Genomic DNA, 26,014 nt, shown 5'->3' with positions numbered 1-26,014 from the left:
TAGAAGGAAGAGGATAAGAGATGCTTATATGTCAGAATGAGCAAAAAATAAAGGAAATATATAAGGAGGAAATCTTATACAAAAATAAATGAGTATGATAAGGTATTTGTATATATGCAATAGAATTCTATACATAGCTCCAGTTAAAAAATAAACTAGGAATCTTAGGAAAATATAAATGAGATAGTTATAATAATGCTATTCATATGTAGGAGTTTATATTTTTTATTTCAGTTATATTCCTACTTAGTAAACCTATTGAGGGAATTTATTTTTCAGTTATAATTTTATGGAAAAATTGTAAGGTAAATATTCTTGAAGAAATATGCAGCCTTATGTGTTAGTCACAGGTAGACTTGCTAGTAACTTTTTTGCCCAAATATTGCATTGTTTTTTCTGTATAGTAGTATTCAAAGAACTTTCAGAACTGGAGCGGATTTCAATTTTGCATATTTTCTTTGGTAATTTTTCTTTACTAATTTAGGATAACCTATCTTATCACCCAGAGCATCGTAACCTGACTTTTCTTTTTAAAGATCTTTACCTTAAGTTTTTTTTTTGTATCTCCTGAAATATTTATAAAGTCTTGTAAGACTCATAATTGCCCAACAATTTTAATTTCATAGTTTCAACATTTTTGATTGAGAAAGTACATTATTACATTAAAAAAATAAAATTCCAGGTTTGAATTGCTTTCCCCTTTTAGGTTATCTCACCTTACTAATATTTGCGGTACCAGGAAAATGACTGTATAAAAGCAAATATAATGTACTATTTAAAAGTTATGCAAATGTGGACTTGAAATCTCCCTAGTTATTTGAATTATCTGTAACTGTATTTTTTTTTAGCATGTGTTATCAGAAGTATGCCAAAATTAAGTGTACAGAGGAGAAAGATAAATAATAAAAATAGATCGGGGAAGAAAATGGCTTCTTTCCTTACTTGTATTAGTAATCCACACATTTAATGAACTAAAAATGATATTTGTTTTTTTTTAAATCTAGGTTTGGTACCTGTAACATAGAAACATTACCTTTCCTACACATTCCTCATTATTGTTCCCTTTAGAAAATTATTGAATAACAACAAAAAGAATAAAAAAAATGTTTTTCTCTGTTTCTATTTCAGGTCCTACGTTAGAGATCATCAGGCAAGATTTTTTCCAGGAAGCAAAAACTCTCATTGCCCAACATTATGAGAAAATAAATGAGGTTAATGCTTTACATTTATCTAACATTATGTTTTTCAGGAAACTAATAACTAGTGTTGTATACTGCAGTGAACCCTAATATGGGACAGGTTCTGAATAGAGTAGAAGAGAAAATAAAATCCTCAATAGCTATAAAAATTGATTTGGGAAGTCATTTAAAAATAAGAATTTTCAGCTATAAAATTATTTAATTACACATTTATACACTTTATATATACATGTATTCAATTTGCACATTTAATCCAACTTTTTATGCTTTCGATGAATTGTAGCAGAAATATTTGGATTTATTTTCTCAAGTAAACTTACCTTTACACACTAGCCAAAACCAAACTAGAAAATCTATTATGAGATGTGTCTCTTCTGTGTCCCTAGCCTGACATTTCTTACCTGTATCTCCTCCCACGTCACTTTGCATTAGAGCTGTTTACCAGCCTTGTAGCTCCTTGTGGGCAGAAGCTGTCTGATTTGAATATTTCATCTCAAGCAAGGAGCACTGTGCCTGACTCAATTTGCTTAACAGTATAGATTTGGAAGGTGAGTGAAAAGGGTGAATGAGAAAGAGAAAGGCAAAGAGAAAGGAGAGTCAACACAGGGTTAAATTTGGGAAGAGAGTATCTATGTAAGTGATGGAGAATGTGTGGGGGAGAGAAACCGTTGTAACCAATGGGTCTTAGGAAGAGAGGGGAGGGAAGAGATCTCAGGATGGTTTATTGAGTGCCACACTATTCTATTTCCCTTTTGGATGGAGATACGTATCTCAGACTTTTAAATAGGGATTTTGAAATATTTTTCAATGCGTCTTATGGATTTTTGTTTGTGTGTTTGTTTTTATAATTGAATAGGCCTCTAGGCTGAAATTGCCCCTAAGGTGGTTTAAGTCTTGTTAAATCAATGTTAATGTTTTAAAACTCTTCCCCCTACCCAATTTTAAAATAATTTTAAATTATTTTGCTTTTACTAGTAAGCATACAGAATGAAAACTTCACAGTCTCAGAGTTAGACAGATGTGCCTTAGCTTGTTTTAGAAGTTTAATAATAACAGCATAATATTCCATCTTTGGTTACATTTGCAAACCAAAACCTAATACTAGCATATCCAACCCTCCTGGGTTGGCATCTTGAATTGACAATAGTTTGAATTGGCAACAATTTGTCTAAGCTTTTTTAATGTTTACTGTAGCTCTCTGTGTGAGCAATAGAATGAGATGAACAAGTACAGTTGTTTGGATAATACTGTATCAAAAACATGGAGCTGTATTTTTCTGTTGCTCAAGGTGGTCAAAATTAAGTAATTAGATGATGGAAGAGATCTGAAATGACAAATCCTATTATTAATATGCTTTATTTGAGAGCCTACTCCAGGTGAGCTCAATTGACTCCATTTTAGCACAGAAAGAGATTTGGGGTATAAGCATTTTATAGACATATGAAATTTATTCAAAGATGGCTGATAATTAAATTCTGATATCTTTTTTTGAAAATTCCTTTTTAAAAAATGGACTTTAAAGCTGCATTTAAAAACCTCCCACTTAGGGAGTACATTACTCTTTTAAAATCTACCTTTTTTTTTCTTTTTTGAAGTGGAATGTAACCCTCATGCTCATGAAAGAGTTTTTGAGAATTGCACAAGATAACATCTGAGTTACATGATTGTGTTGTTTATAGTCAATGTCTTGCACAGTAAAGTGTTTTGTAAATTTTGTTTAGAGGATATATGATTTTATTAAAATTTACTTTTGTTTCATTCATAGAATAAATTTCAAAGTTCTTCTGTTAGTGCCTTTAAAAATAAATACCAAAAAAGGAAATCTGGCATATACTTGCCTTTGGAGATTAAAAAAAAGGAAGTACTTGATGTGGTCCGAGAAATCCAATCACCATACAAAAATATTTATTCTCCCAAGGACTTTTACAAAACTGAAACTTTTGAGGAGCCCTCAAAACGAGTTTCTTCCAAGGAGCCACGCTTGTTTAATGTAAAAGAAAAACACAAAGAATCTAGAGATCAATTTGCAAAAGGTATGTTTTTGATAAAGAAGTTCAGCAAACCAATAGGCAAAACTGTTTACTTCTACTGCTCTCTTAATGGAATTTCCTTAAGACAAAACCTTGAATTTTTAAATTTCACATATTCTTTGAAATTTGCTCTCTAACTACTTGTTAAATCGTACTTTGAAAGTTTTCCCTGTTATGTATACATGTTAAAGTTCACAATAGAAAAATGCGTTTTTTTTAAAAGGTAGGTCTAAAAAAAAAAGGAAGGTAGAAAGGCATGATTAATAGAGCTGCTAACATATGGGTGCCACCAGAAATTGAGAAGAATGCATCCCACTCAGAAAAAGAAATTTAGGGACAAAAATTGATTAGCTGTATCTTCCAAAAGAGTAATATTCCTTATAGTACAAGTCCTCTTAGATTGTTTATTTCCTTGTTACCACAGCAGTTAGTTTTTTATAACCCTGAATCCTACTGTTGAAAAGTGTAGGGCAAACTATTTGCATGTTTCTGCAAAACCCCAAAAGCATTTTTGAGAACTGTAAGATTTTCCCTTAAGACAATTGTAGCTATGATTTATTCTGTATCAGGAACCTGATATGATGGAAACTGGAGGTTTATTTAAGCACAGTGATATTATTGTTCTGAGACTAATGGCTGGAATAAATGGCCTCTTAAAATGCGTTTCCACTTCTGGGGCAAGATGACGGCATAGAGAGGAGTGGAAGCTAAGTAGTCCCCCTGGAACAACTACAAAAAACCAGAAACAACTAGTAAATAATCCAGAATAACTGCAGGGGGACAAACGAGACCATCCACTCATCATACACCAACCTGAATTGGGAGGAATGCTCGAGAACACAGCATAAAATCTGTAAGTAAAACCTGCAGATCCAAGTCGTGAGACCCCCTCCCCCATAGCCCGAGCTTCAAAGCCTCGTGGTGCCAGAGAGAAGCTCTCTCCCAGCAAGCGAATACAGCTCAGCTGAGCTCCAACTGGGGTTTTAAGTAGCGAGTGTGAACTGCTCACTACAGGTACGCATCCCCAAAAAACAGACAGAGGCTTTGGGTGACGACTGACCTGGGAGAGCCGGAGGGTCGCCTTGGACTGGGTCTGAAGGGGACTATCTGTTTCTTTTTCGGCTCAGTGGAGAAAGCCCCAGTCATTTTCAGTTTCCAGGGCTGTGACTCTGGGACAGATGGAGACAGCACAAGCAGAGAGCAAGACCATTGAAATGCTAATGACCTCCACCTGGGGGGTCTGTCTTCTCTAGGAGGAAAGGGGTGGAGCCCTTTCCATTCAGAACCAGACCCCAGAGCCTGGGGGAACATACCTCCTCACACCAGTCTAGAATTATAGGCTAACAGGCATCACCTGCTGGGCAGAAACGCACAGTGACCTGAGGCATCAAAGGGTGGAGAAATTTTCTAAGATACACCCACAGGGAAACCAGATGCTGAATATTTCTTCCCTCTGGGACCTGAGCCTGTTCTGGTCTGGGAAAACCTGATTTGGATAACCAAGGAAACTATGCCTAGACAACAGAAAATTACAATCTACACTAAGAAAAACAAAGTTATGGCCCAGTCAAAGGAACAAACATACACTTCAACTGAGATACAGGAATTTAAACAACTAATGCTAAATCAATTCAAAAAGTTTAGAGAAGATATTGCAAAAAAGATAGAGGCTGTAAAGGAAGCACTGGATATGTATACGGCAGAAATCAAAAGTTCAAAAAAACAACTAGTAGAATCTATGGAAATGAAAGGCACAACACAAGAGATGAAAGACACAATGGAAACATACAACAGCAGATCTCAAGAGGCAGAAGAAAACACTCAGGAACTGGAGAACAAAACACCTGAAAGCCTACACGCAAAGGAGCAGATGGAGAAAAGAATGAAAAAATATGAGCAACGTCTCCGGGAACTCGGATGAAACAAAGTACAATAACGTAGGTATCATTGGTGTCCCAGAAGGAGAAGAGAAGGGAAAGGGGGCAGAAGCAATAATAGAGGAAATAATTAATGAAAATTTCCCATCTCTTATGAAAGACATAAAATTACAGATCCAAGAAGTGCAGCGTACTCCAAACAGAAGAGATATGAATAGGCCTACGCCAAGACACTTAATAATCAGATTATCAAATGTCGAAGACAAAGAAAGAATCCTGAAAGCAGCAAGAGAAAAGCAATCCATTACATACAAAGGAAGCTTCATAAGACTATGTGTGGATCTCTCAGCAGAAACCATGGAGGCAAGAAGGAAGTGGTGTGATATATTTAAGATACTGAAAGAGAAAAACCACCAACCAAGAATCCTGTATCCAGCAAAGCTGTCCTTCAAATATGAGGGAGAGCTCAAAATATTTTCTGACAAACAGACAATGAGAGACTTTGTGAACAAGACACTCACCCTACAGGAAATACTAAAGGGAGCACTACAGGGTGATAGAAGACAGGAGGGCATGGTTTGGAACACAATTTTGGGAGATGGTAGCACAACAATGTAAGTACACTGAACAAAGGTAACTATGAACACGGTTGAGAGAGGAAGGTGGGGAGCATGTGAGACACCACAAGAAAGGAGGAAAGATAACGACTGGGACTGTGTAACTTGGTGAAATCTAGAGTATTCAACAATTGTGATAAAATGTACAAATAAGTTCTTTTATGAGGGAGAACAAGCAAATGTCAACCTTGCAAGGTGTTAAAAATGGGGAGGCATTGGGGGAAGGATGTAATCAGCATAAACTAGAGACTGTGACTAATAGAATCATTGTATTATGCTTCCTTTAATGTAACAAAGGTGATATACCAAGGTAAATGCAGATAAGAGGGGGGGATAGGGGAGGCATGTTAGACACTTGACATTGGTGGTATTGTCTGATTCTTTATTCCACTTTGATTTAAGGTTATTTTTCCTTTTGCTGCTTCCTAGCTGTCATTTTTTTTTTCCTCTTTCTTTTGCCTCTCTACCTTCTTTGACTCTCCCTCCTGCCTTGTGGAAGAAATGTAGATGCTCTTATATAGATAGTGGTGAAGGTGGTGAACACATAAATGTATGACCATGCAGAAAACCATCGATTATTTACTTGGAATGGAATGTATGGTGAGTGAACAAAACCATATTAAAAAAAAATGGGTTGATGACAAAACCTCGAGGGCAATATACTGAGAGAAATAAGCCAGACACATAAGGACAATTATTGCAGGGTCTCACTGATAGGAACTAATTATAATATGTAAACTCAGAGACATGAAATACAATGTACCAAGATATAGGACAAGGCTTAAGAATGGGGAGTGGTTGCTTAGTATGAGCAGAATGTTCAGTTAGGATGAACTTAAATGTTTGGAAATGAACAGGGGTGTTGTTAGCAAGATGTGAAAATAACTAACAGTGCCGAATGGTGTGTGAATGAGGTGGAAAGGGGAAGCTCAGAGTCATATATGTTACCAGAAGGAAAGTTGGAGGTCAAAAGATGGGAATGTATAAAACTGAATTCTATGGTGGGCAATGTCCATGATCAACTGTACAAATACTAGAAATCACGTCCATGAACCAGAACAAATGTATGACAATACAATTAGAAGTTAATAATAGAGGGGCATATAGGGAAGAACTATATACTTATTACAAACTATATACTACAGTTAGTAGTATTTCAACATTTTTTCATAAACAGTAACAAATGTACTATATCAATACTAGGAGTCAGCAATTGAGGGGGGTTGGTTAGGGATAGGGGAGGATTAGAGTTTCCTTTTCTTTTTTTCTTTTTTCATCTTTCACTTTATTTCTTGTCTGGAGTAATGAAAAGTTTCTAAAAATTGAACAAATATTAAGTGTGATGGATGCAAAGCTATATGAGGGTACCCAGGGGCAAGTGATTGTACACTTTGGATCTTTGGATAATTGTATGGTATCTGAACAATCTCAATAAAAATGAAAAAAAAAATGCATTTCCAGTTATAGTCTTAGCTTTTGCTATACCCCCATCTTAATTTTTCCCTCTTATGTCGTTTTTGAAGATCTTTACTCATTTATCCACTCAACTGTGTTTTTTTTAATCTAACAATGAGTGCCTGCTCTGTGTCAGGTACTATGCTAGAAGCTGGTAGACAAAGATGAAAAGGCTCAGACAGTTAAGGTGGGGATAAACACCCAGGTAATTTCTTATCATGCAGTGTGACAATTGCTGTAATAGATGTAACTACAAAGCATTATGGAAACACTGAGGAGTAACCAGCTGTTTTAGTTTCCTTGTTGCTAAAACAAATATCATGCAATAGGTTAGCTTAAACAATAGGAATTTACTGGTTCATGGTTTTAGGCTAGAAGTCCAATATCAAGGCATCAACAAGGTGATGCTTTTTCCCAGAAGACTGTGGCATTCTGGGGCTGCTGCCAGCCATCCTTGGTCCTTGGCTCCTCTGTCACATGGCAACGCACATAGTGGCCTCTCTTGTCCTCTCCCTTCTCTTTTGGTTCCGTTGACATTCAGCTTCTGGCTGCTCCCTCTGGCTTTCTCTCTCTTTGTGAGCTTCCCTAAAAGGCCTTCAGTAATGGGATTAAGGCCCATCCTGATTCAGCTGGGCCACACTTTAACTGAGGTAGCCTCATCAAAAGGTCCTATTTACAATGGGTTCACACCCACAGGAATGGATTACATTTAAGAACATGTTTTTCTGGGGTACTTAGCTCCAAGCCACTATAGTTCCCAAGTGCCAGAATGAATATTTCTCAGCAGAGAACTTGTTATAAATAGATTTTATGACAAAATTTGTTAGAAATATGATGGGAACAAAAGGAACTGTTTTAAGCAGTGAGAGCAATGTGTTAAAACTCTTAAGGACAAAGGAATGTGATACATTTTGGGAAAGGAGAGGAGAGATGCAGTAGGGAATGAAGTAAAGAGGATGGGTAGGGCTAGATTTTGAAGGGAATATTATAGCAAGTCTAGGAGTTGTACCTATGTGTAATGCATAGCCAATGGTGATTTTAAAGAGGTGTGAGGCATAACCAAATCTTTTTGTTAGAATAATATATTTGGCAGCAGAGACTGTGGAGGCAGAGATAAATGAGGAGATTGTATGGAACAGAGATGGTCCACTTAAGAGATGGAACAGGCCTAAATTAGGGCGGTAGTGAAACATGAGGTGTGAAGGCGGGATGTTAAAGCAGCATTCCTCAAAGTGTAGTCTTCAGAACACTAGCCCTGAGTAATTCACCCTGACAAAAGGGTCCTTTGGTCAGATAAATTTGAAAGAAAATGCATATAGTATTCTCATACTGGAGACTTATTTTGTGCACTAGTGTATTGAAAGTTCTGAGAAATGCTGCAAACATCTGTTTACTTTTGTAACAATTAACATTTGACAAAAGAACCCCTATTTTCTCAAATTATGCCAATAATATCTTGAGATTAGTACTCCTTTTAACATATTTTGGTAAATCCAGATTAGGGAGTTTTTTTTTAGGAAGAATGAACAGGTTTTTGGAAAAACAACTGATTATACAGAATAATGAAAATGAAGTTGTTGAGAAAGATATTAAGGTTTCTAGATTGGGAAACTAGGCAGACCCCATTAAGTTCAGACAGGATTTCAGGGGGAGAAGAAGATATGGGGCAGGTGGAGAAAGGAATGAGGAAGATAATTCAGTTTTAGATCTGTTGTGTAGACATGCATAACCAGTATCTACACATAGACAACCATTAAGGAGTTGGAAACAGAGATCTAGCCCTGTTTCAGTTTGCTAAAGCTGCCAGAATATACCAGCAATGGGTTGGCTTTTACAATGCTGATTTATTAGCTTACAAATTTACAGTTCTAAGGTTGTGAAAATGCCCAAATTAAGGTATCAAGAGGAAGATACTTTCTCTGAAGAAAGGCTGCTGGCATCCAGGTTTCCTCTGTCAGATAGCAAGGCACATGGCTGGTATCTACTGGTCCTTTGCTCCCTGGTTTCATTGCTTTCAGCTCCTGTTTCCAGTGACTTCCTCTCTGAGCTTCTGTGGGTCCTCTCTTAGCTTCTCTGGGGCTTTCCTCTCTGAGCTCTCTTGGCCTTTTCTGTCCTTCATCCTCTCATAAAGACCCCAGTAAAAAGGATTAAGACCAACCTTGAATGGGGTGGGTCACATCTCAATTGAAATAACCTAACCAAAAGGTCCAACTCACAATAGGTCTGCACCTTCAAGAATGGATTAAAAGAACATGGCCTTTTCTGGGGTACGTAACAGCTTCAAACCAGCAAAAGCCCTTAAGAGATAAATAGGTTTAGATTGGAGAGGAAAGTTTGGAGATCAGTGCCATACTGAAATAGTGTAGTTTCGTGCATATATGCAAACAAAATGTATTTATTTATTATGTGAGGTATATAGAAACATGCTGCTTGCCCTCAAGAAGTTCAAATTCGGTAAATGTAATTTGTTTGTGGTGGGATGAAGGAGGATAAATAAACAGATCATTATAATAGAGTATAGTAGATGTTGTAACAGAAGCAAGCTCTACTGCTTTGAAATCAATAGGAAGGACACCTAATCCAGACTGAGGTGTCAGGGATAGATGCTCAGGAGACAAAATTCTTCAGTAAATTTTGAAGGTTGAATAAGTGTTAACTCAAGAAAGAAGGGAAATCCTGTCTTGTTAGATGGCCCAGTATCTGCCTGATAATGGATATCTGAAAAAATGATCATGGTAGATTTGGGGCACTAAAATGATTTTATATGATTAAGACATTTGTTTTTTGAAGAATGAGTAGAAGTAAGAGACCAGATCTTGAAGAACACTGACTTTTAACCTAAAAGTTATGGAAACTACCCAAATGCTTTAAAGGAGGGCTGTAAATGGTCACATTTCCATTTTGGAAAGTTTACTCTGGCAGCAGAGATGGATGGGGGTATGATGAATTTTGGGGACATAAAGGCCAGTGAGGAGTTTCTCACATGAGAAAGGATGACTTCAATTAAGGCAGTGATGATGAGGACAGTGTCTGAGGGGAGAGACTTGAGAGGTATTTGGATAGAATTATCTAAACTTGGTCAACAATCCAGTAAAACATATCGCACAAAGGAGAGCAGAGATGTTGGCTTTCGTGGTTTCATGGTTTGCACTGAGTGGCAGCATAGAAACAGAGATAGCAAGTAGAGGGTTAGAATGGCAAAACTGCTGCCAGCAATAAATTGTAATTTAGACCATATACCTCTTGAGCTTTGTAGCTCTAGGTGAAGAAGTTGGGAAATAGAGCCTTATTCAGCTATGCTGGTGGTTTTTTACTGCCTGTGGGGACTTATAAGAAAGAAATGGACTAAGTTTTGGCTGGTTTGCAAGCAGAAATGAAAGGGCATAGAGAGAGACTTGGTATTTGGACCACTGATTTTGAGCAATTGTCCACTAAGGCTTAGTCTTGCAGCAAAAGTCAGATTAAGGGTATGGCTTTCCCACCCAGCTCATTATCTCAGGTAACCTCAAGGCAGCCACCATTGAACTGAAAGACTAAAGCAAGGGGTAAGTAATCAAAGAAATAAAATAGTTTTGATAATAATATATAAAAAAGAACTTTGAGTGTGGTTATTGGCATGAAATTAGTTAGAAGCAAATAGATTTTTTAAAAAATCCAATTTTTAAAGATAATTTCATTGCCAAAGAAACCAGGAACCTTGATTAAAAAAAAAAAAGGTTTTGAATATTCAATGTAGAATAACCCTGCTTCATCAGGAAGTGGGCTAGAAAAGCTATATAGCTAGCCCCCAAGGAGGATAATAGTAAAATGTGGCCAAGGAACAGGAAAAATTTTCCCAGAAAGTGCTTTCAGGGGCCACTAAGAACAATGAACAAGAGAAGGAGATGTATCTCAGAGCAGAAACATTGTCTAAACAAGGAACTTCCCCACCTCTGTGTTATGTTTTTATTGAGGTCATCCTAAACCAGTTCCACCAGTTTATGTTGTGTGCTTTTCGGGGGAGGTGGAGAACACTTTTATGTTTGGTTCATGTATTCCTGGACCATAAGGTGTTATATCTGGACTGATGGAGAAGACTATGTATCATCTGGACTCTGAGCTGCATGCAGTACCTGGGGAGAATTTTGGCTTGTTTCTTTAGGGGAAAGGAAGAATGAGTTCTGTCAGGGAACAAGAATTAGTGGATGTTTGTGGTCCCAAAGTGCGGATTGTTGCAGAGACTGGCTAGATGCTCGCCAAATGTGTGTCTTTTCTTCCTTGGTCCTTGGCTAAAATGTATTTCTCATGTCCTTTGCAGTTAGGTGGGGCTAGGGGGCTCAATAGATTATAGCTGGGAATGATGCACAGTACTTATAGGCATGGCCCATAAAAATCTCCCGTGCTATTCTGCATGATCTCTTTTTCTTCACACATCTCCCAGTGGATATGGGGGATCCAGGGGAGGGATCTGAAATCTAGAAGATGGTGGAGCCACTAGAGGGAAGGAGCCTACTTATAGCAGAGTTTCACCTTCTCATCTCCACACCTTTTTGGACTGTGAACAAGAATAAACTGAGCCACTGAGACCTGGGGTTTATTGGCATATCAATACACATCCTGTCTAATAAAATTACCTTGATATAATTATAATTGATAATAAATACACTGTAATGACTATAGGAGAAAATAACTCAAATATGTATTTTTTGTGTGTGATAAACCATGTTATGAACCATGGAAAGTGCTTGTAAGACAAAGTGCTTATAAGCAAATGCCATTTAAGTAAGTCTCTTAATGTCTTTGGGCCCTGGTTTCCTCTTTTGTCAAAACAAGAAAATAACACCTGTCTTCCTAGCTTACATGATTTCAAATTTTCAATTGCACAGGATTTCTACATAAAAATGCCTGGAAAGCTGAAAAAGTCAGGAGGTGATTTTCTGTTTGCTTTGTGTTTTTTAAAATTGCATCCCCAGATTTTGAAAAGTTTTAGAACAGTACAATATCTGTAAAAGGATATATTCTAATGATATTTTATTGTTAGAAAAATCATCACCAGAAACACCTAGTGGAAATGAGAAGCACATGGATGCATCTCAGATAACAGAAGCTCCCGCCTCCGGGAGGGCCCCCGTTTTGCTTCAGGCCGTGATCTCCTGGGAAGCAGAGACTCCTGTGCCTCTGGCCCTCCAGTTTATGGAATAGATTATGATTGGAACTCATACTAGCACTTCTTGTGCTCTCTTCCCAATGTGGCTCCCCACATTTTCAAGTATGCGGACTTATATTCAATATTTTTAAAACAGTTTCACTCATGAGAGCTTAGTAATACTGCTTCAAGTATCTGATGGCTGAAAAAACCTGTGTTCATTCCTTCCATACATATACTAAACTTGGCACAGAGAATGTAAAAGTGAGTAAAGTGAACGTGACTTGTGCCCTCATGGAGGTTGTAGTCTTCCAGGAAAAAGAAACATCAGTTAAATAATCACTTCACTACAGATTGATGGAAAGAAATAATGAAGTTTTTTGAGAGTATGTAACAAAAAAAAAAAAAAAAACTGGACCTGGACTGGGGATCAGCAAAGGCTTTCTAGAGGAACTGACTCTTGAACTGAGAGATGAAAGGTGAGTAGGAATTATTCAAAGATTAGGGAATTCTAAGCAGTGGGAAAACCATCTGCAATGGCCTGAGTTGGGGAAATCATGGAACTGCTTTCAAAGAAGCAGGAAAAGGACTGATGGACTACAGTTCTGAGAATGAGCTAGAGAGGGGTGAGCCGAAGTTGTCTGAAAAAATAGCCTTGGAGGCAATGGCGTGCTAATCGTAGTTTAACAATTGGCTGGGAGTGGGGTGGGAGGAGCCCTGGTTTGTTGTGTTTGTTGATTTCTCCAAGGTGGCCAATTTCAAGCCACCAACTTAACATCATTGATTTTGGAAGAGATGTTGGCTCTTCTGGGTAGGTGTGAGCCAGCTTCAGCACACCACTGCAAGTAGTTCACCGTGTCAAACACAGTTGAATCACCACCTGAAATCCTTTTGGCCTCACCTCTTATTCCAGCCACTGCTGTGGTGGCTGCTTTCTGCTCTAGGCTTCCCTGACTCCTTTCTGGATTGGAACATGCCCAGGACATGGCTCACCTGGACACATGAGCAACCCAGAAAGGGAATGAAAGCTGATGGATAAAGAAACATTCTCTAAAGCTTTTCAGAAAATCCAAAAGGATTAAGCAACCAGTTGCTTATAATGATGGTCACCTCCCTCCTTGCTTTTTCTATTTCTGCATCCATCATTCCTGTTCTTTAGGCTCACTTCTCTAAAATACTACTTTAGGTCTCTGGTTTGGTTGGGGGGAACCAGGCTAAGATGGCCACGTCTTTGGGCCTTTATCACAGAAGAAAGGGGGAATCATAGAAGGATTTTAAATTCTAAGTGAAAAATAAAGTAGGTAAGACTTTAGACAGAGATTAGGCAGTGGGAGTTGGGGCAGTCACAATTTTAGTCATAGAAAGACTAAGGAGGGTTCATTTGCGGTACATGGATGAAGTGAGGGAACAGCCCTGGGGCAGGATTCTCTTGGCATATTTGGGAGACTACAAAAAAGCCAAGGTGGCTGAAGGGTGAAATTCATGAGATACTGTCTTTTTTTTTGTCATATGAAGTCTTCAAAATCCAGAACATATGTTACACTTGCAGCACCGCTCAACTTGGACTAGCCACATTTCAGGTGCTCAATAGCCACAGGTGGCTATTAGACAGCACAGGTATAGATATTATTTATAGTCATAGACTTAGATAAGATCACCTAGGGAGTAAATGTAGGTGGGGAAAAAATCCAAGGACTGAACCCTGGGAATTTCCAACATTTAGAGGGCAAGAAGACGTGGAGGAATAAAGGAAGAAGATGAACAGCTATAACGAAAATCAGGAGAGTGTAAAATATGTTACTCATACTTCATTCAAGTTGGAGGATTGCCTTAGGAACAAAGACAGCTCATCCATTGCCAGGGGGCATGGGCACAGATGCAGGTGGATTGATATTAAAGGGTAGTGGGATTGCTTCAATTTTTTCAATGAAATTAGAAGTCTTCACTTGAGGGTGGGATGGGACTGGACGTATTGGAGTTTTGTGGACTGAGCAGAAGGGTGAAATAATCATAATATGGGAGAGTGTGAAAGTGCACAGACTATGAAAATGTAGTCAATTTGCCCTGAAATATGATATCCCATTGTTTTTTGTTTTTGTTTTTTTTTTTTTTTTGAGAAGAGAAGAGAAATTGTTGGGAGGTGACAGTGATGATCAAGGAAGAAAGTAACTTTACTTCTAGCCCTGGAATATGGGAAGGGAAGCAGAAAAATTAGCCACCCCTTCAGAGGGCCACTGAAGAAGCTGTGTCCTTAGGGGAAAATAAGGGTACAGTTAGAACAAGAAGATGGGCAGGGGGTGGGAGGAATGAAAAGAAGGTGCTGAGGACATCAGTTGTGCTGATGAAAGATCTTGGGTTTCTTAAGGCACATTGTAGGGTTTGGAGAAGTGATTCAAGAAAGGATGAGAGATTGAGGGTCTGTGGAAATTGAAGAAAACAGTAAAAAGTGAGGTATTAGTTCTGAGAGTCTCTTAGTGAAGGTGAGTAATCCGTTCTAATTATAGTGTCCTTTTGGGGATGGTTGTTTAACAGTTTGTAGTTATGAGGTTAAGGATGTTGGGTGGCACTGAGCTGTGAAAAGGGAGTGAAGGTTTTATCAAGAGCACAAGGAAGTCCCTGAACCTCCTTGAGAGCTGTTGAGGGCAGAACCATTTTACAGAGGCCTTTGTTTTGCCCCTCCCAAAAGCTGTGAAGTGCTGATCTTAGAGTTTATATCTGAGTTAATATTACAGTTCATTTCTCAAAGATCTTATGTCAAAAACTATATATTAAGTCTGTACCTTGGATCTATTTTTTAAACGTTTTCCCAGTATTCACTTCAATGTGAATGGAAGCAGGATCTAAGATATCAGTGGCGTTAATTCTAGAACTTGATTAAAGTGTATGAATTGGAAAGGAAAGCCCGACCCATGTCCGTAGCATATATGCTCTGTTCTCATGCTGCACTGACAAATTCTGTTGCATTATCTTCCATAAGCTGAATATCTTATGTGATAAGAGGCCAAACAATGTTTGAATTTGATCCGAGGATATCAACTTTAAAAATATTATAAAAATTATAAAATCAACTATCTTTAGTAAATATGTTCTTGGTGCTGGCATATAATATAAGCCCTATTTTTTTTAATAAAGTAAAATCAGGAAAAATATAAAATGACTTTCTCTTTGAATATATAGCTATTCTACAGTATTGCTTAACCAGTTTCTATTGTCATTCTGACAATTTATGAATCTTGATAAATTAAAAATCACATTTGAAAATCAGTTTTTGTAATGTATATTCAATATTTTTTTATATTGTATTATATGACATCAACTTGTGCATTCCCTTGGGAATAATAAATATTTAGATCTAGCTTTGATTCTCTTACATTTGAAAATAAGCTTTAATTAAACTTAGCAAATTTCATTATATCCATATTCAAGCACATATATTTAGGTTTGGACTATTCCTGAATCAGACTGGAAAGAGGTAGATGTATGTATATGAGTTTTCTTTTGCACCCCGAAACACAACTCTTTTCCTTTAAATATAAAATGGAGTGTTGGATTTGAATAATTCTTTAAAATAACTGCATGGCTAGAGTGCACTGGAGAAACCTATCATGAAATATGAGTTTTTGCTATGCTTGTTTCATTGCCCACAGTGATGACAGCTTAGCAAATAGTCTTTCGGTCAAAAATGTTTATAAAATCTTCTACTTTATATTTTAATGTTTTAAGTATACATATGATAGTAATAAACAAATTGCAACTTTTGCTTGTTCCCATAAAATTATTTCAAAGAATTTAAAGCCAGAATCTATGATAATTTATAAGAAAAGTAGAAAGTAGAGATTCTTTCAATGAGGTAGAAAATTACATTGAATTTGGCTTTACAAAAGAATCTGTTCTGTAAAGCTTTGGAACTTGAAACATGCTAGTCTCCCTCCATGCATAGAATCAGACCCTTGTTGAGAAATTTCTAAATCAGGGAATAAATTTGGGATAATCTCTTTAGAGATAATGACACTTAGATAATTTTGTAGCTGCTTCTTTGCTTTTCTTAGTTTCTTCCTGGTTTAGATTATTATATTTCTTCCCATTTCTTGCCAGGGATTTTCTTTTGTTTGCCCATGTTCTTGCTGAAAGATCCTAAACAGAATTATCAGAATTAGCAAATGAATAGAATTATATATCTGAGTGAAAAATGTTTTCAGTGCAATCCTTTCTTCTTTCTTTGCTTCTCTTTTACACTGCGTTGATAAGTTCTGAAATAGAAAGATGCTGAGTACAAACTCAGGGTAAGATAGGAGATTGATAGCATCTCTAGCAAATGTGGTATATTTCATTAAAGTAGCCATGAAGCTCATTAACTTTTAATAAGCTAATTGTATCTTAAGAAGATTATTAAAACATTGCAAAATATCTGTAGACACTTGCAAGAATCTTTTACTCTGCCTTCTACTAACTCTGATATTATTAGCCGAAAGGAGAATCTAGGGAATAAAAGAAATAGAAATCTTAGGACAGAGTAGTGGCTTGCAGAGGATTTCTGATTAAGTTCATTTGTTTCCATATCTTGCACTTGAGAAGGAACAGCCAGAGAAGAATTAAGAGGCTAGTCAAATGTTCTACAGTGAGGCAGGGTCATTTTATAAGTTTCATGTATTAGTACATAATACCAGGTCCCCTGAGGAAGTAAAATGAGGGCAGTAGCTTCCTAGAATGGTTTTTTTTCTTTCCTATAATGGAAACCGTCAGTGAACATTTGTTGTTTTCGACTTCTCAGCATCCTTTATCCTTAGCTATGGTAACAGTACTCTGATCTGACTTTGGAGAAACACTCCTCTCGCTTTGAATCTGTGCACTTTCTTAAATGCTATTTTATTGAGATACAGTCACATACCAGATAATCATCCAAAGTGTAAAATCAGTGTCTTCCCTGGGCTGAAAAACAACTTTTTTGAAAGCAGTCACGTGGGTCTCTGCGAAAGCAGTATGTTACACAGTTCTGAAAACTAAGTTGAATACAGCTTTCATTGACTTCTATGTGTCTTCCCTGGGCTGAAAAACAACTTTTTTAAGCAGTATTGTGGGATTCTGCGAAAGCAGTATGTTACACAGTTCTGAAAAGGTTCACAAGTCATCATATAGTTGTGCATTCATCACCACAATGTATTTTTGAACAATTTCATTACTCCAAAACATAATAAAAATACGAATAAAAATGAAAAAGAACACCAAAAACATTCCATACCACTTTCCACCCCCCCATTATTTATTTATTTTTTGTCTTTGTTTTCTTTCTCATCCGTACATACACTGGATAAAGGCAGTGTTCAGTCACAAGGTTTTTGCAATTACACAGTCACATCTTAAGAGCTATATAGTTATATAATCATATTTAAGAATCAGAGCTACTGGATTACAGTTCAACAGTTTCAGGTATTTCCTTCTAGCTGTTCCAATACACTAAAAACTAAAAAGGGATATCTATATAATGCATAAGAGTAGCCTCCAGAATGACCTCTTGATTCTGTTTGACATCTCTCAGCCACTGAAACTCTATTTTGTTTCATTTCTCTTCCCCCTTTTTGTCAAAGAAGACTTTCTCAAATCCCATGATGCGAGGGCCAGGCTTATCCCTGGGAGTCATGTCCCAGGTAGAAAGGGAGGTCAGCGAGTTTACCTGCAGAGTTGTCCTAGAGAGAGAGGCCATGTCTGAGCAACAAAAGAGGCTCTCTGGGGGTGACTCTTAGGCATAATTATAAGTAGGCTTAGCTTCTCCTTTGCAGGAATACATTTCACAAGGGCAAGCCCCATGATCGAGGACTTGGCCTATTAAATTGATAGTCCCCAATGCTTGTAAGTATATAAAGAATTCCCCAGGTGGGGAAGTTTAATATTTCCATATTTTTCTCCAGTCCCTCAAGGGGGCTTTGCAAATACTTTTCTTATTCTCTGCCTAAATTACTCTGGGATGTATCAGGGCATCACGCTAACTTGTACAAATGAACAACATCTCATTCCCTATTCAAGGTTTCCATGTAATTGTGGTATTCAAATAAACTGACTATACAAGTTAAATTAGATAGTGTGCTAAAGAAAATACAGATTTTGTGCCAAATAAATATCTCTTCCTTGGGTTTCACACAAAAGTTGAAGCTTTAAAACACCATAAATATCATGCTTTACCCTATAGTCTGATTTGCTTTAATCCTAACCAGGTCATCTTCATTCATATCTCTAATTGAAGTCTGATCTCTTTTTCAGCTTTTTAAATAGTTGCTGTATGAGGTAATGCTGACTTTCATATAGCTGCAGAACTCTAGCTTTGAGTCTCAGGTGTCATACAGATACCCAAAGTTCCAGGAAATGATCAAGTTATACACAAAGAGCCCACCGTTTCAGGATTTAGAAATAACTACAACAACTCAGGAATAGATGTGACTTCTATAAGAGCTTACAATCTAGAAACATTTACATTAAGCTTTCCCCTGAAAACTTACGCTCTCAAATTCAATCCTCAGAGTTTATACATTATGTTAAGTCCATATTAGTGAGACTTTATAATACTTGTCATTTCATTTCTGGCTTATTTCACTCAACTTACTGTGCTCAAGCTTCATTCATCTAGGTGCATGCCTCATAACTTCATTCTTTCTTGCAGCTGCTCAGTATTCCATTGTATACATACACCTCAGTTCACCCTTCTGTTCATCGATTGATATATCTTTAGGCCACCTCCATCCATTGCAAATCATGAATACTGCTGCTGTAAGTACCAGTGTGCAAATGTCCATTCCGTGTCCCTGTTTTCAATCATTCTATGTATATATCTAATAATGGAGTTGCAGGATCATATGGCAACCCTATACTTGGCCTCCTGTGGAACCACCACACTGTTCTCAAGCTGGGCTGCACCATTCTACTTCCTACCAACAGTGAATAGATATAACCCTCTCTCCAAATTTTCTCCAGCACTTGTATTTTTCTGTTATTTTTAAAACAGTTTTATTCACATACCATACAATCCATCCTAAATAAACAATCAGTGGTTCCTGGCACAATCACAGAGTTATGCATTCATATCACAATACATATGAGGACATTTCCATTTCTTCTGCAAAGAAAGAAGAAGAGGGAAAAAATGAAGACTAGAAAATAAAAAATTAAAGTAAAATGAGAAGGAGAAACAACAATAACACGAATAATCCCATACCCTTCCCTTATATCCCCCCTTATTGACATTTAACTTTTGTATATTGCCTTTGTTAAACATTTCAGGGAAGTATATTACAATGTTACTGCTAACTATAGACTCTAATTTTACTGCTAACTATAGACTCTAATTTGCATTGATTGTATTTTTCCATAGACTGTCCCATTTATAACACCTTGCAATGTTGACATTCATTTGTTCTCCTTCATGTTAAAACATTATTATATTTGTAAATTTATCACCATCATTGTCCACTCTAGGTTTCTCTAAGATATACATCCCAGTCCTTATGTTACATCTTTCTTTCTGGTGTCATACATGCTCCAAATCTTCCTCTTCCAACCCTACTCACACTCAGCTTTGTTCAGTGTACTTACAATATTGTGCTACCATCTACTGTTTTGGCTTTTGGATTTAATATGTCCTATCTTATTTTATTTTTTTTCTCTCTCTTTTTACCCTTACTGATAGTCTTCATTTCTACACTCTTCTCCAGACGTCTCTTTCCTGCCTTTCCCTGTCTGCCTTCCATGCTCCCTTTAGTATTTCTTGTAGAGCAGGTCTCTTCTTCACAAACTCTCTCATTGTCTTTCGTCTGAAAATATTTTAAGCTCACCTTCATTTTTGATGGACAGTTTTGCCAGATATAGAATCTTGGTTGGAAGTTTTTCTTTTTCAGTAACTTAAATGTATCATACCACTACCTTCTTACCTCAAAGGTTTCTGCTGAGAAATCTGTACATAGTCTTATCAAACTTCTGTTGTATGTGATGGATCATTTTTCTCTTGCTGCTTCCAGAATTCTCTCTTTGTCTTTGACATTTGAAAATACAATTAGTAAGTGTCTTAGAGTAGGTCTATTTGGGTGTATTCTGTTTGGGGCACACTGTGCTTCTTGGATCTGTAATTTTATATCTTTCAGAAGAGATTGGAAAATTTCAGTGATTATTTCCTTCATTATTCTCTCTGTCCCTTTTCCCTGATCTTCTCTTTCTGGGACACCCATGACATGTATTCATGTGCTTCATGTTTTCATTCATTTCCAAGAGACCCTGCTCATATTTTTCCATTCTTTTCAGTATCTGCTCTTTGGTGTGTAGGATTTCAGATGTGCTGTCCTTTAGTTTACCCACCCTTTCTTCTGCCTTTTCACATCTGCTGTTGTAAGTCTCCATTGTGTTTTGTGTCTCTTCTATTGTGCCTTTCATTTCCAGAAGTTCTGCCAGTGGTTTTTTCAAACTTTGAAGTTCTTCCTTATGTTTTCCCAATGTCTTCTTTATACATTTCATCACTTTTTCTGTATCTTCCCTTAACACATCGATTTGACTTTTGAATTGATTTATTATGTTTGTTTGAACATCTTTAATTAGTTGTTTCAACTCTTGTATCTTGTTTGCAGTGTTAGTTTGTTCTCTTCATTTTTCCTAGTGTGACAATTTTTTCTTGGTGTCTAGGCATCTGGTTTCCTTGGTTAGTTTATTCTAGAAGTCTTTTTCACATTTTACCTAGGGTTTTCTTGTTGGTTGGCTTTGTTCTCTATGGGTTCTTTGGTGATCAGTTCAACTTATTCTAGACCTCTTGCATAGCTTCGGTTAAATTGATCAGAATTTTTCAGTTCTTGTTATTCTGGTTCTTGCCCTACCTATATGAAATCTTTTTATTTTATTTTATTTTATTTTTTTTTGAGGAGGGTCTACCCAGATATGATTGACCCCGAACAGATTTTCCCAGACCAGACAGGCCCAGATCTCAGGAGGAGGATGTAATCAGTATCAAGTTTCCCTGAGGATGAGAACCAGCAGGTTGTCAGACTTTCCTGTGAAGCCTCTAGACTCTGTGCTTTTCCTATCCTGACCAGCAGGTGGTGCTTTTCAGCCAGCAGCTTCCCACTGCCATAAAGACATGTGGTTCCTTGAATTCTCAGCAGACGCTGTCCCTGCCTGGTACATGATTTGACTGAGGGTGAGTCAGAAGCCAAACTTAAACTGTTTCTAGTCTTTTTCCCCCATTTCCTGGGTTCTGAAGGAGGGCTACCACTTGAGCTGGGCCCTGCCTCCCCTTTTCTAGGGGAAGATATGCTCTTTAGGGAATTATCTCCTTCACTTGACTCCTTACTGTGTCTCTCAGACCCATCTTAATTCCACCCTTGCCTGGGTCAGTGCTGATATTTGCAAATGCTTGCGACTTTATCTAATGAGCTACTTAGAATAGTTTAAAAAAGAAAGAGAGAGAGAAAAAAAATTATCCTTTTCATAGCCAGTCCCCGGTCCCTAAGTTTCACCATCAAGAACTGGAGTTGGTACATGGCTATCTGTGCCTATTTCCTTGGGGCATAGCTCCTTCCAGTATTCTGAGCTCAGCTGTCTCCAAAAGCCTCTGTTTTCATTTACTTATTTTCTTTTCTATCAGCTCTGCCTCCTCTCTGCCAAGAGACCTCAGGGTTCCTTTCCTGCTTGCTCTGGATTTTTCTGTGCTTGTAGATTGTATTCAGTAGTCCAAAATTGTTAATTAAAACCACAATTAGAGCCTCTTTGGGTTACCTCTTCTTGCTCCTAGTAGAGACTGTTTCTTTTTCCCACAGAGAGGTTTTCCAACTCAGCCTGCTATGCCAGTGGGGGTGGGGTGCCAGCCTCTGCCGTTTGGAGGGCTTTACTTACAGTTCTATCCTGTGGTCTCAGCCCTTCACCCATTCCAGACTGGTGTATGATGTGTGTCCAGTCATGGATATCCCCTATACAGTTGTTCTAGACTATTTACCAGTTGTTCCTGGCTGTTTACTAGCTGCTCTGGAGGATTAACTACATTCTCCACCTCTCTATGTCTTGCCCTGCCTTCGAATCTGTGCAGTTTGAGTAGGGCTATTACTCCATCCCCAAGTCCCAGGATTGGGCAGTGATTCAGGCCCAAGTGGGAATAGCTTATTCTCCTGGCCGCAGTGATTGATTGAGTGATTGAACTAAAACTAACAAGGATGATGTGAGTTTGAATGTACTAGAGGACACAACATGGAATCCTAAAATAAAGCTGACACAGAAGAAAGAGCTGAATGTATAGAGAAATCAAGTCCTGATAACCTTGTTTAAGCCTCTGAACCAAGCTTTGCTGAAGTCAAACTTAACCTGGAGTTTTTGGTTTTCAGTGAATTCCTTGTTTTGAGAAGGCAGTATAGTTCAGTTTCCTAGGTTCAAACCCCAGCTTTACCTGTTGTTAGTTTCTTCTTTTTGGCTAAGCTAATTTGGTTTTCCATTGGTTGCAGCTGGGGTTCTGACTGCTACACTTTCCTTATCCAGACTTACAGTGTGCTTCCAGTGTGTTTCAGTGTTAGTCATCATTTTTGGAAAATACCATTCCTCTTCATAATGAGTGCTGAAATACACCCTATAGCCAAATTGTTTCCACTTTCATTTCCACTTTTGCATGTATTCCTCCTTCAGCAGCTGTATTGAGCTCCTACTTAGACCAGACTCTGGGTACCATGGTCCTTGACCTCATGGAACTTTCACATGAGCAGAAATTGCTTTCTCTTTCTCCCTGAAAAAACATAGATATTGCAGGGGTTTTGTGAGGGGGTTCAGGGATTTAATAAATAAAACTCCCATTTTCCCTACTGAATTTAGGACCAATTGAATTGTGAAATAAGACAAAGGACTAGGCAAATAAAGATGAAAATATTCATTTTATTATTGAGAAAGCAGAAGAGAGAATATGGCTGCGGAGAAGTGGCCCAGTGGCTGGTCAGTCCTCTCCCTGAATTAAACTTACCTTCCCAGTAACAGGCAGACTTGACAACAGCAACCACCCACTCCTCCTGCCTGTGTAAAGCAGCACCTGTCCTGTAACTAAACCTTGTAGTGGAGAAGGCAATGTACTTCCTTGTTCCATGCTGGCAGGTTTTGAATAAGTCAGAAACTTCAAAGGGACTGTGCCAGTTTGAATGTATTGTGTTCCCCAAAACGCCATTATCTTTGATGCAGTCTTGTGTGGGCAGACATATTAGTGTTGATTAGATCATAATTCTTTGAGTGTTTCCATGGGGATGCAACCCACCCAACTGTAGGTGATAACTTTCATTGGATAATTTCCATGGAGGTGTGGCCCTGCTCATTCATCATGGGCCTTGATTAGTTTACTTGGAGCACTATATAAGCTCAGACAGAAGGAGTGAGCTGGCTACAGCCATGAGGGGCACTTGGAAGAACACACAGAAAGCTGAGAGCAACTGAGAGTGACATTTTGAAGAGGAGCTGCAGCTAAGAGAGGACAAAACGCCCCAAGAGCAGCATTTTGGAGAATGCCAAAATGTAACTTGGGAATGTAACTTGGGAGCAAGTGGACGCCAGCCACATGCCTTCCCAGCTAACAGAGGTTTTCCGGACACCACTGGCCATCCTTCAGTGAAGGTACCCCTTACCTTGGGCACTTTGTGACCTTAAGACTTTAACTTTGTAACCAAATAAACCCCCTTCATAAAAGCCGATCCGTTTCTGGTGTTTTGCAAAAAGGCAGCATTACCAAACCGGAAAAGGGACTAAGCCCCGTCTGATTCTTCTCTTAATCAGAGAGGTGAGGCTAGCCCTTTTGCTCTCACTTACCAAAGCCATAAACCTTTCCTCTGAGCCATACTATCTTCTCTCCCATATCTCTGAACGAAGAGAAAGTATGTAAATAAGTGAGTGCTCTCCGATGATGTAAATCCCATCGTCAGGGGCCACTATGCCATAAACTACTTGCAGGCACTGGGATTCACCGATATTGTGAACTTTATATACCTTTCGGAGGGAATGGCAAAGGAGTAGCCATAAACTGAGTGCTAATGTAATTAAAACCTTTACTAATTTCTTAATTTCCTCCTAGCAATATTAGGCACTTTGGAACATTCAGAAAAAGTTAAGCCAGGAAATGTTTCCCACTTCTCAGTGGTTTATGTGCAGCCACGGGGTGGGTAATTATTTCTGTCCTTCTGTGTGGACTTTGATCAACCCCACCCGCTTACATTTGCATTATAAATGTGATCATCACTGCAAATTAGTAAATCAAGTAAATTTACCTTTAAACATTTAAAGTTGCACTTCTTATTAAGATCTCAACTGTATCTCTGGGATAATAACTTGATGAGATTGATTTATACTTCTGTAAAAGTAATAATTAGAGGCTAAGTTAATTGACTTGTTTACTAATTTTGAAATGGAGTTTTCTCCTTGTTCTCCACCTAAGCTAAAGAATGTCCTAAAGAAAGCAATCCCATTTCTGATACGAGAAAATCTAATTGTCATTTTCAGACTACATTCCTAATGTGCTCACCTAACTTGTCCTCTTGCCTCTGGTGTAAAACTGACCTAATCTTTCAGCAAACTTATGCCAAAGTGATTTTTGTAAAATGTAAATCCAACACTCTCTTCTTTTTCTAAAATCCCTCAGTCTTTCTTCAGGGCCTGGCCTGAAGACTAAAGGATAATGGAATGTGAAATTACATGTCTTAAGTATCGCAACTTTCAATATTAAAAGACAAATTTTGATCTACTATGGTAGAAGAAAGATTAAATTATCTTTCTGTTCTCTTTATGGAAAATGCTATGAAATTTATGCTGTATGAGAAGTTAATAAATATAAATAGAGTATATAGCAAAAATAAAGTAGGAAAACTATTATAAAGGCATATCAGGTAGTTAATTAGTAAAAATGTTATTTTTCTGGATTTTGAGATGTTTATGGTTATTTGTCAGTTTCTTAGAATTTGTTATTTGTGGTGATAATCTTCTCTAATTCTAAATAAATATTCACTTTCACACTTAATTTTGTAATTCTGTATTACAAAAATGTAGGCATTTTCTTTACTATGACTACCCAAGTTGTAAAAATTCAATTCCCACAAAATCCGGATCCACTACGGAGAGAGAGGCAAAGGCAGAAGCAGAGAAACAGACAGGAGGCTTCTCCTAAAAAATAAACACAATGTGATGGTGACTTGGATTAGCCTGATGCCAAGAGTTTAGGTTTTGGATGTATTTTGAAGGTAGAACCTATGGCATTTGCTGATGACTTGGTTATTGGATATAAGAAAAAGAGAAGAGTCAAAGCTAACTCCAAGTTTTTCCCCTGAGTTACTATGACATTAAGTTGTCATTTACCAAGATAGGAAAGTATAGGAAGAGCAGGTGTGATGGATATGATCAGGAGTTCAGCTTTAGCATGTAAAGTCCGAGATGTCTGTTAGACATCAAGATGATGATATTGAGTAAGATGATGGATATCTAGTTTTGGTGTTCTTGGAAGAAGTCCAGTCTCAGATATAAATTGGGGTACCTCAGCTGATCGATGGTATGTTATGCCACAAGGTGATATGATATCATCAAGGGAGTAAGTTAGAAAACTCCAGGAACTAAACCCTGGAGTGTTGAGAGATCAGGGAAATGAGGAGAAACTATCAAAGAAGACTGAGAAGGAATAACATGTGAGGAAGGAGAAAGAAGACAGGAGACCGAGAAGTGCTGGAAGGTGATTGGAGAG

General features: G+C 37.7%; 1 protein-coding gene across 1 annotated transcript in view; it reads left to right on the top strand.

The window, feature by feature from the left end:
* The first annotated feature begins 325 nt into the window (after nucleotides 1–325).
* The window catches only part of IQCM (IQ motif containing M), a 434,488-nt gene continuing 408,799 nt past the window's right edge, over nucleotides 326–26,014 (top strand). The window contains exons 1-3 of the mRNA XM_037831487.1: nucleotides 326–350; nucleotides 1,129–1,211; nucleotides 2,965–3,232. Of these exons, the coding sequence (XP_037687415.1) occupies nucleotides 326–350; nucleotides 1,129–1,211; nucleotides 2,965–3,232 (376 nt within the window). The remainder of the gene's footprint in view (nucleotides 351–1,128; nucleotides 1,212–2,964; nucleotides 3,233–26,014) is intronic.

This window comes from Choloepus didactylus, chromosome 3 (genome assembly GCF_015220235.1).
Source record: "Choloepus didactylus isolate mChoDid1 chromosome 3, mChoDid1.pri, whole genome shotgun sequence".
In the NCBI taxonomy this organism is placed as follows: domain Eukaryota; kingdom Metazoa; phylum Chordata; class Mammalia; order Pilosa; family Megalonychidae; genus Choloepus; species Choloepus didactylus.
The sequence above is the reverse complement of the archived record's forward strand: the minus strand, read 5'-3'. Positions and strand labels throughout refer to the sequence as shown.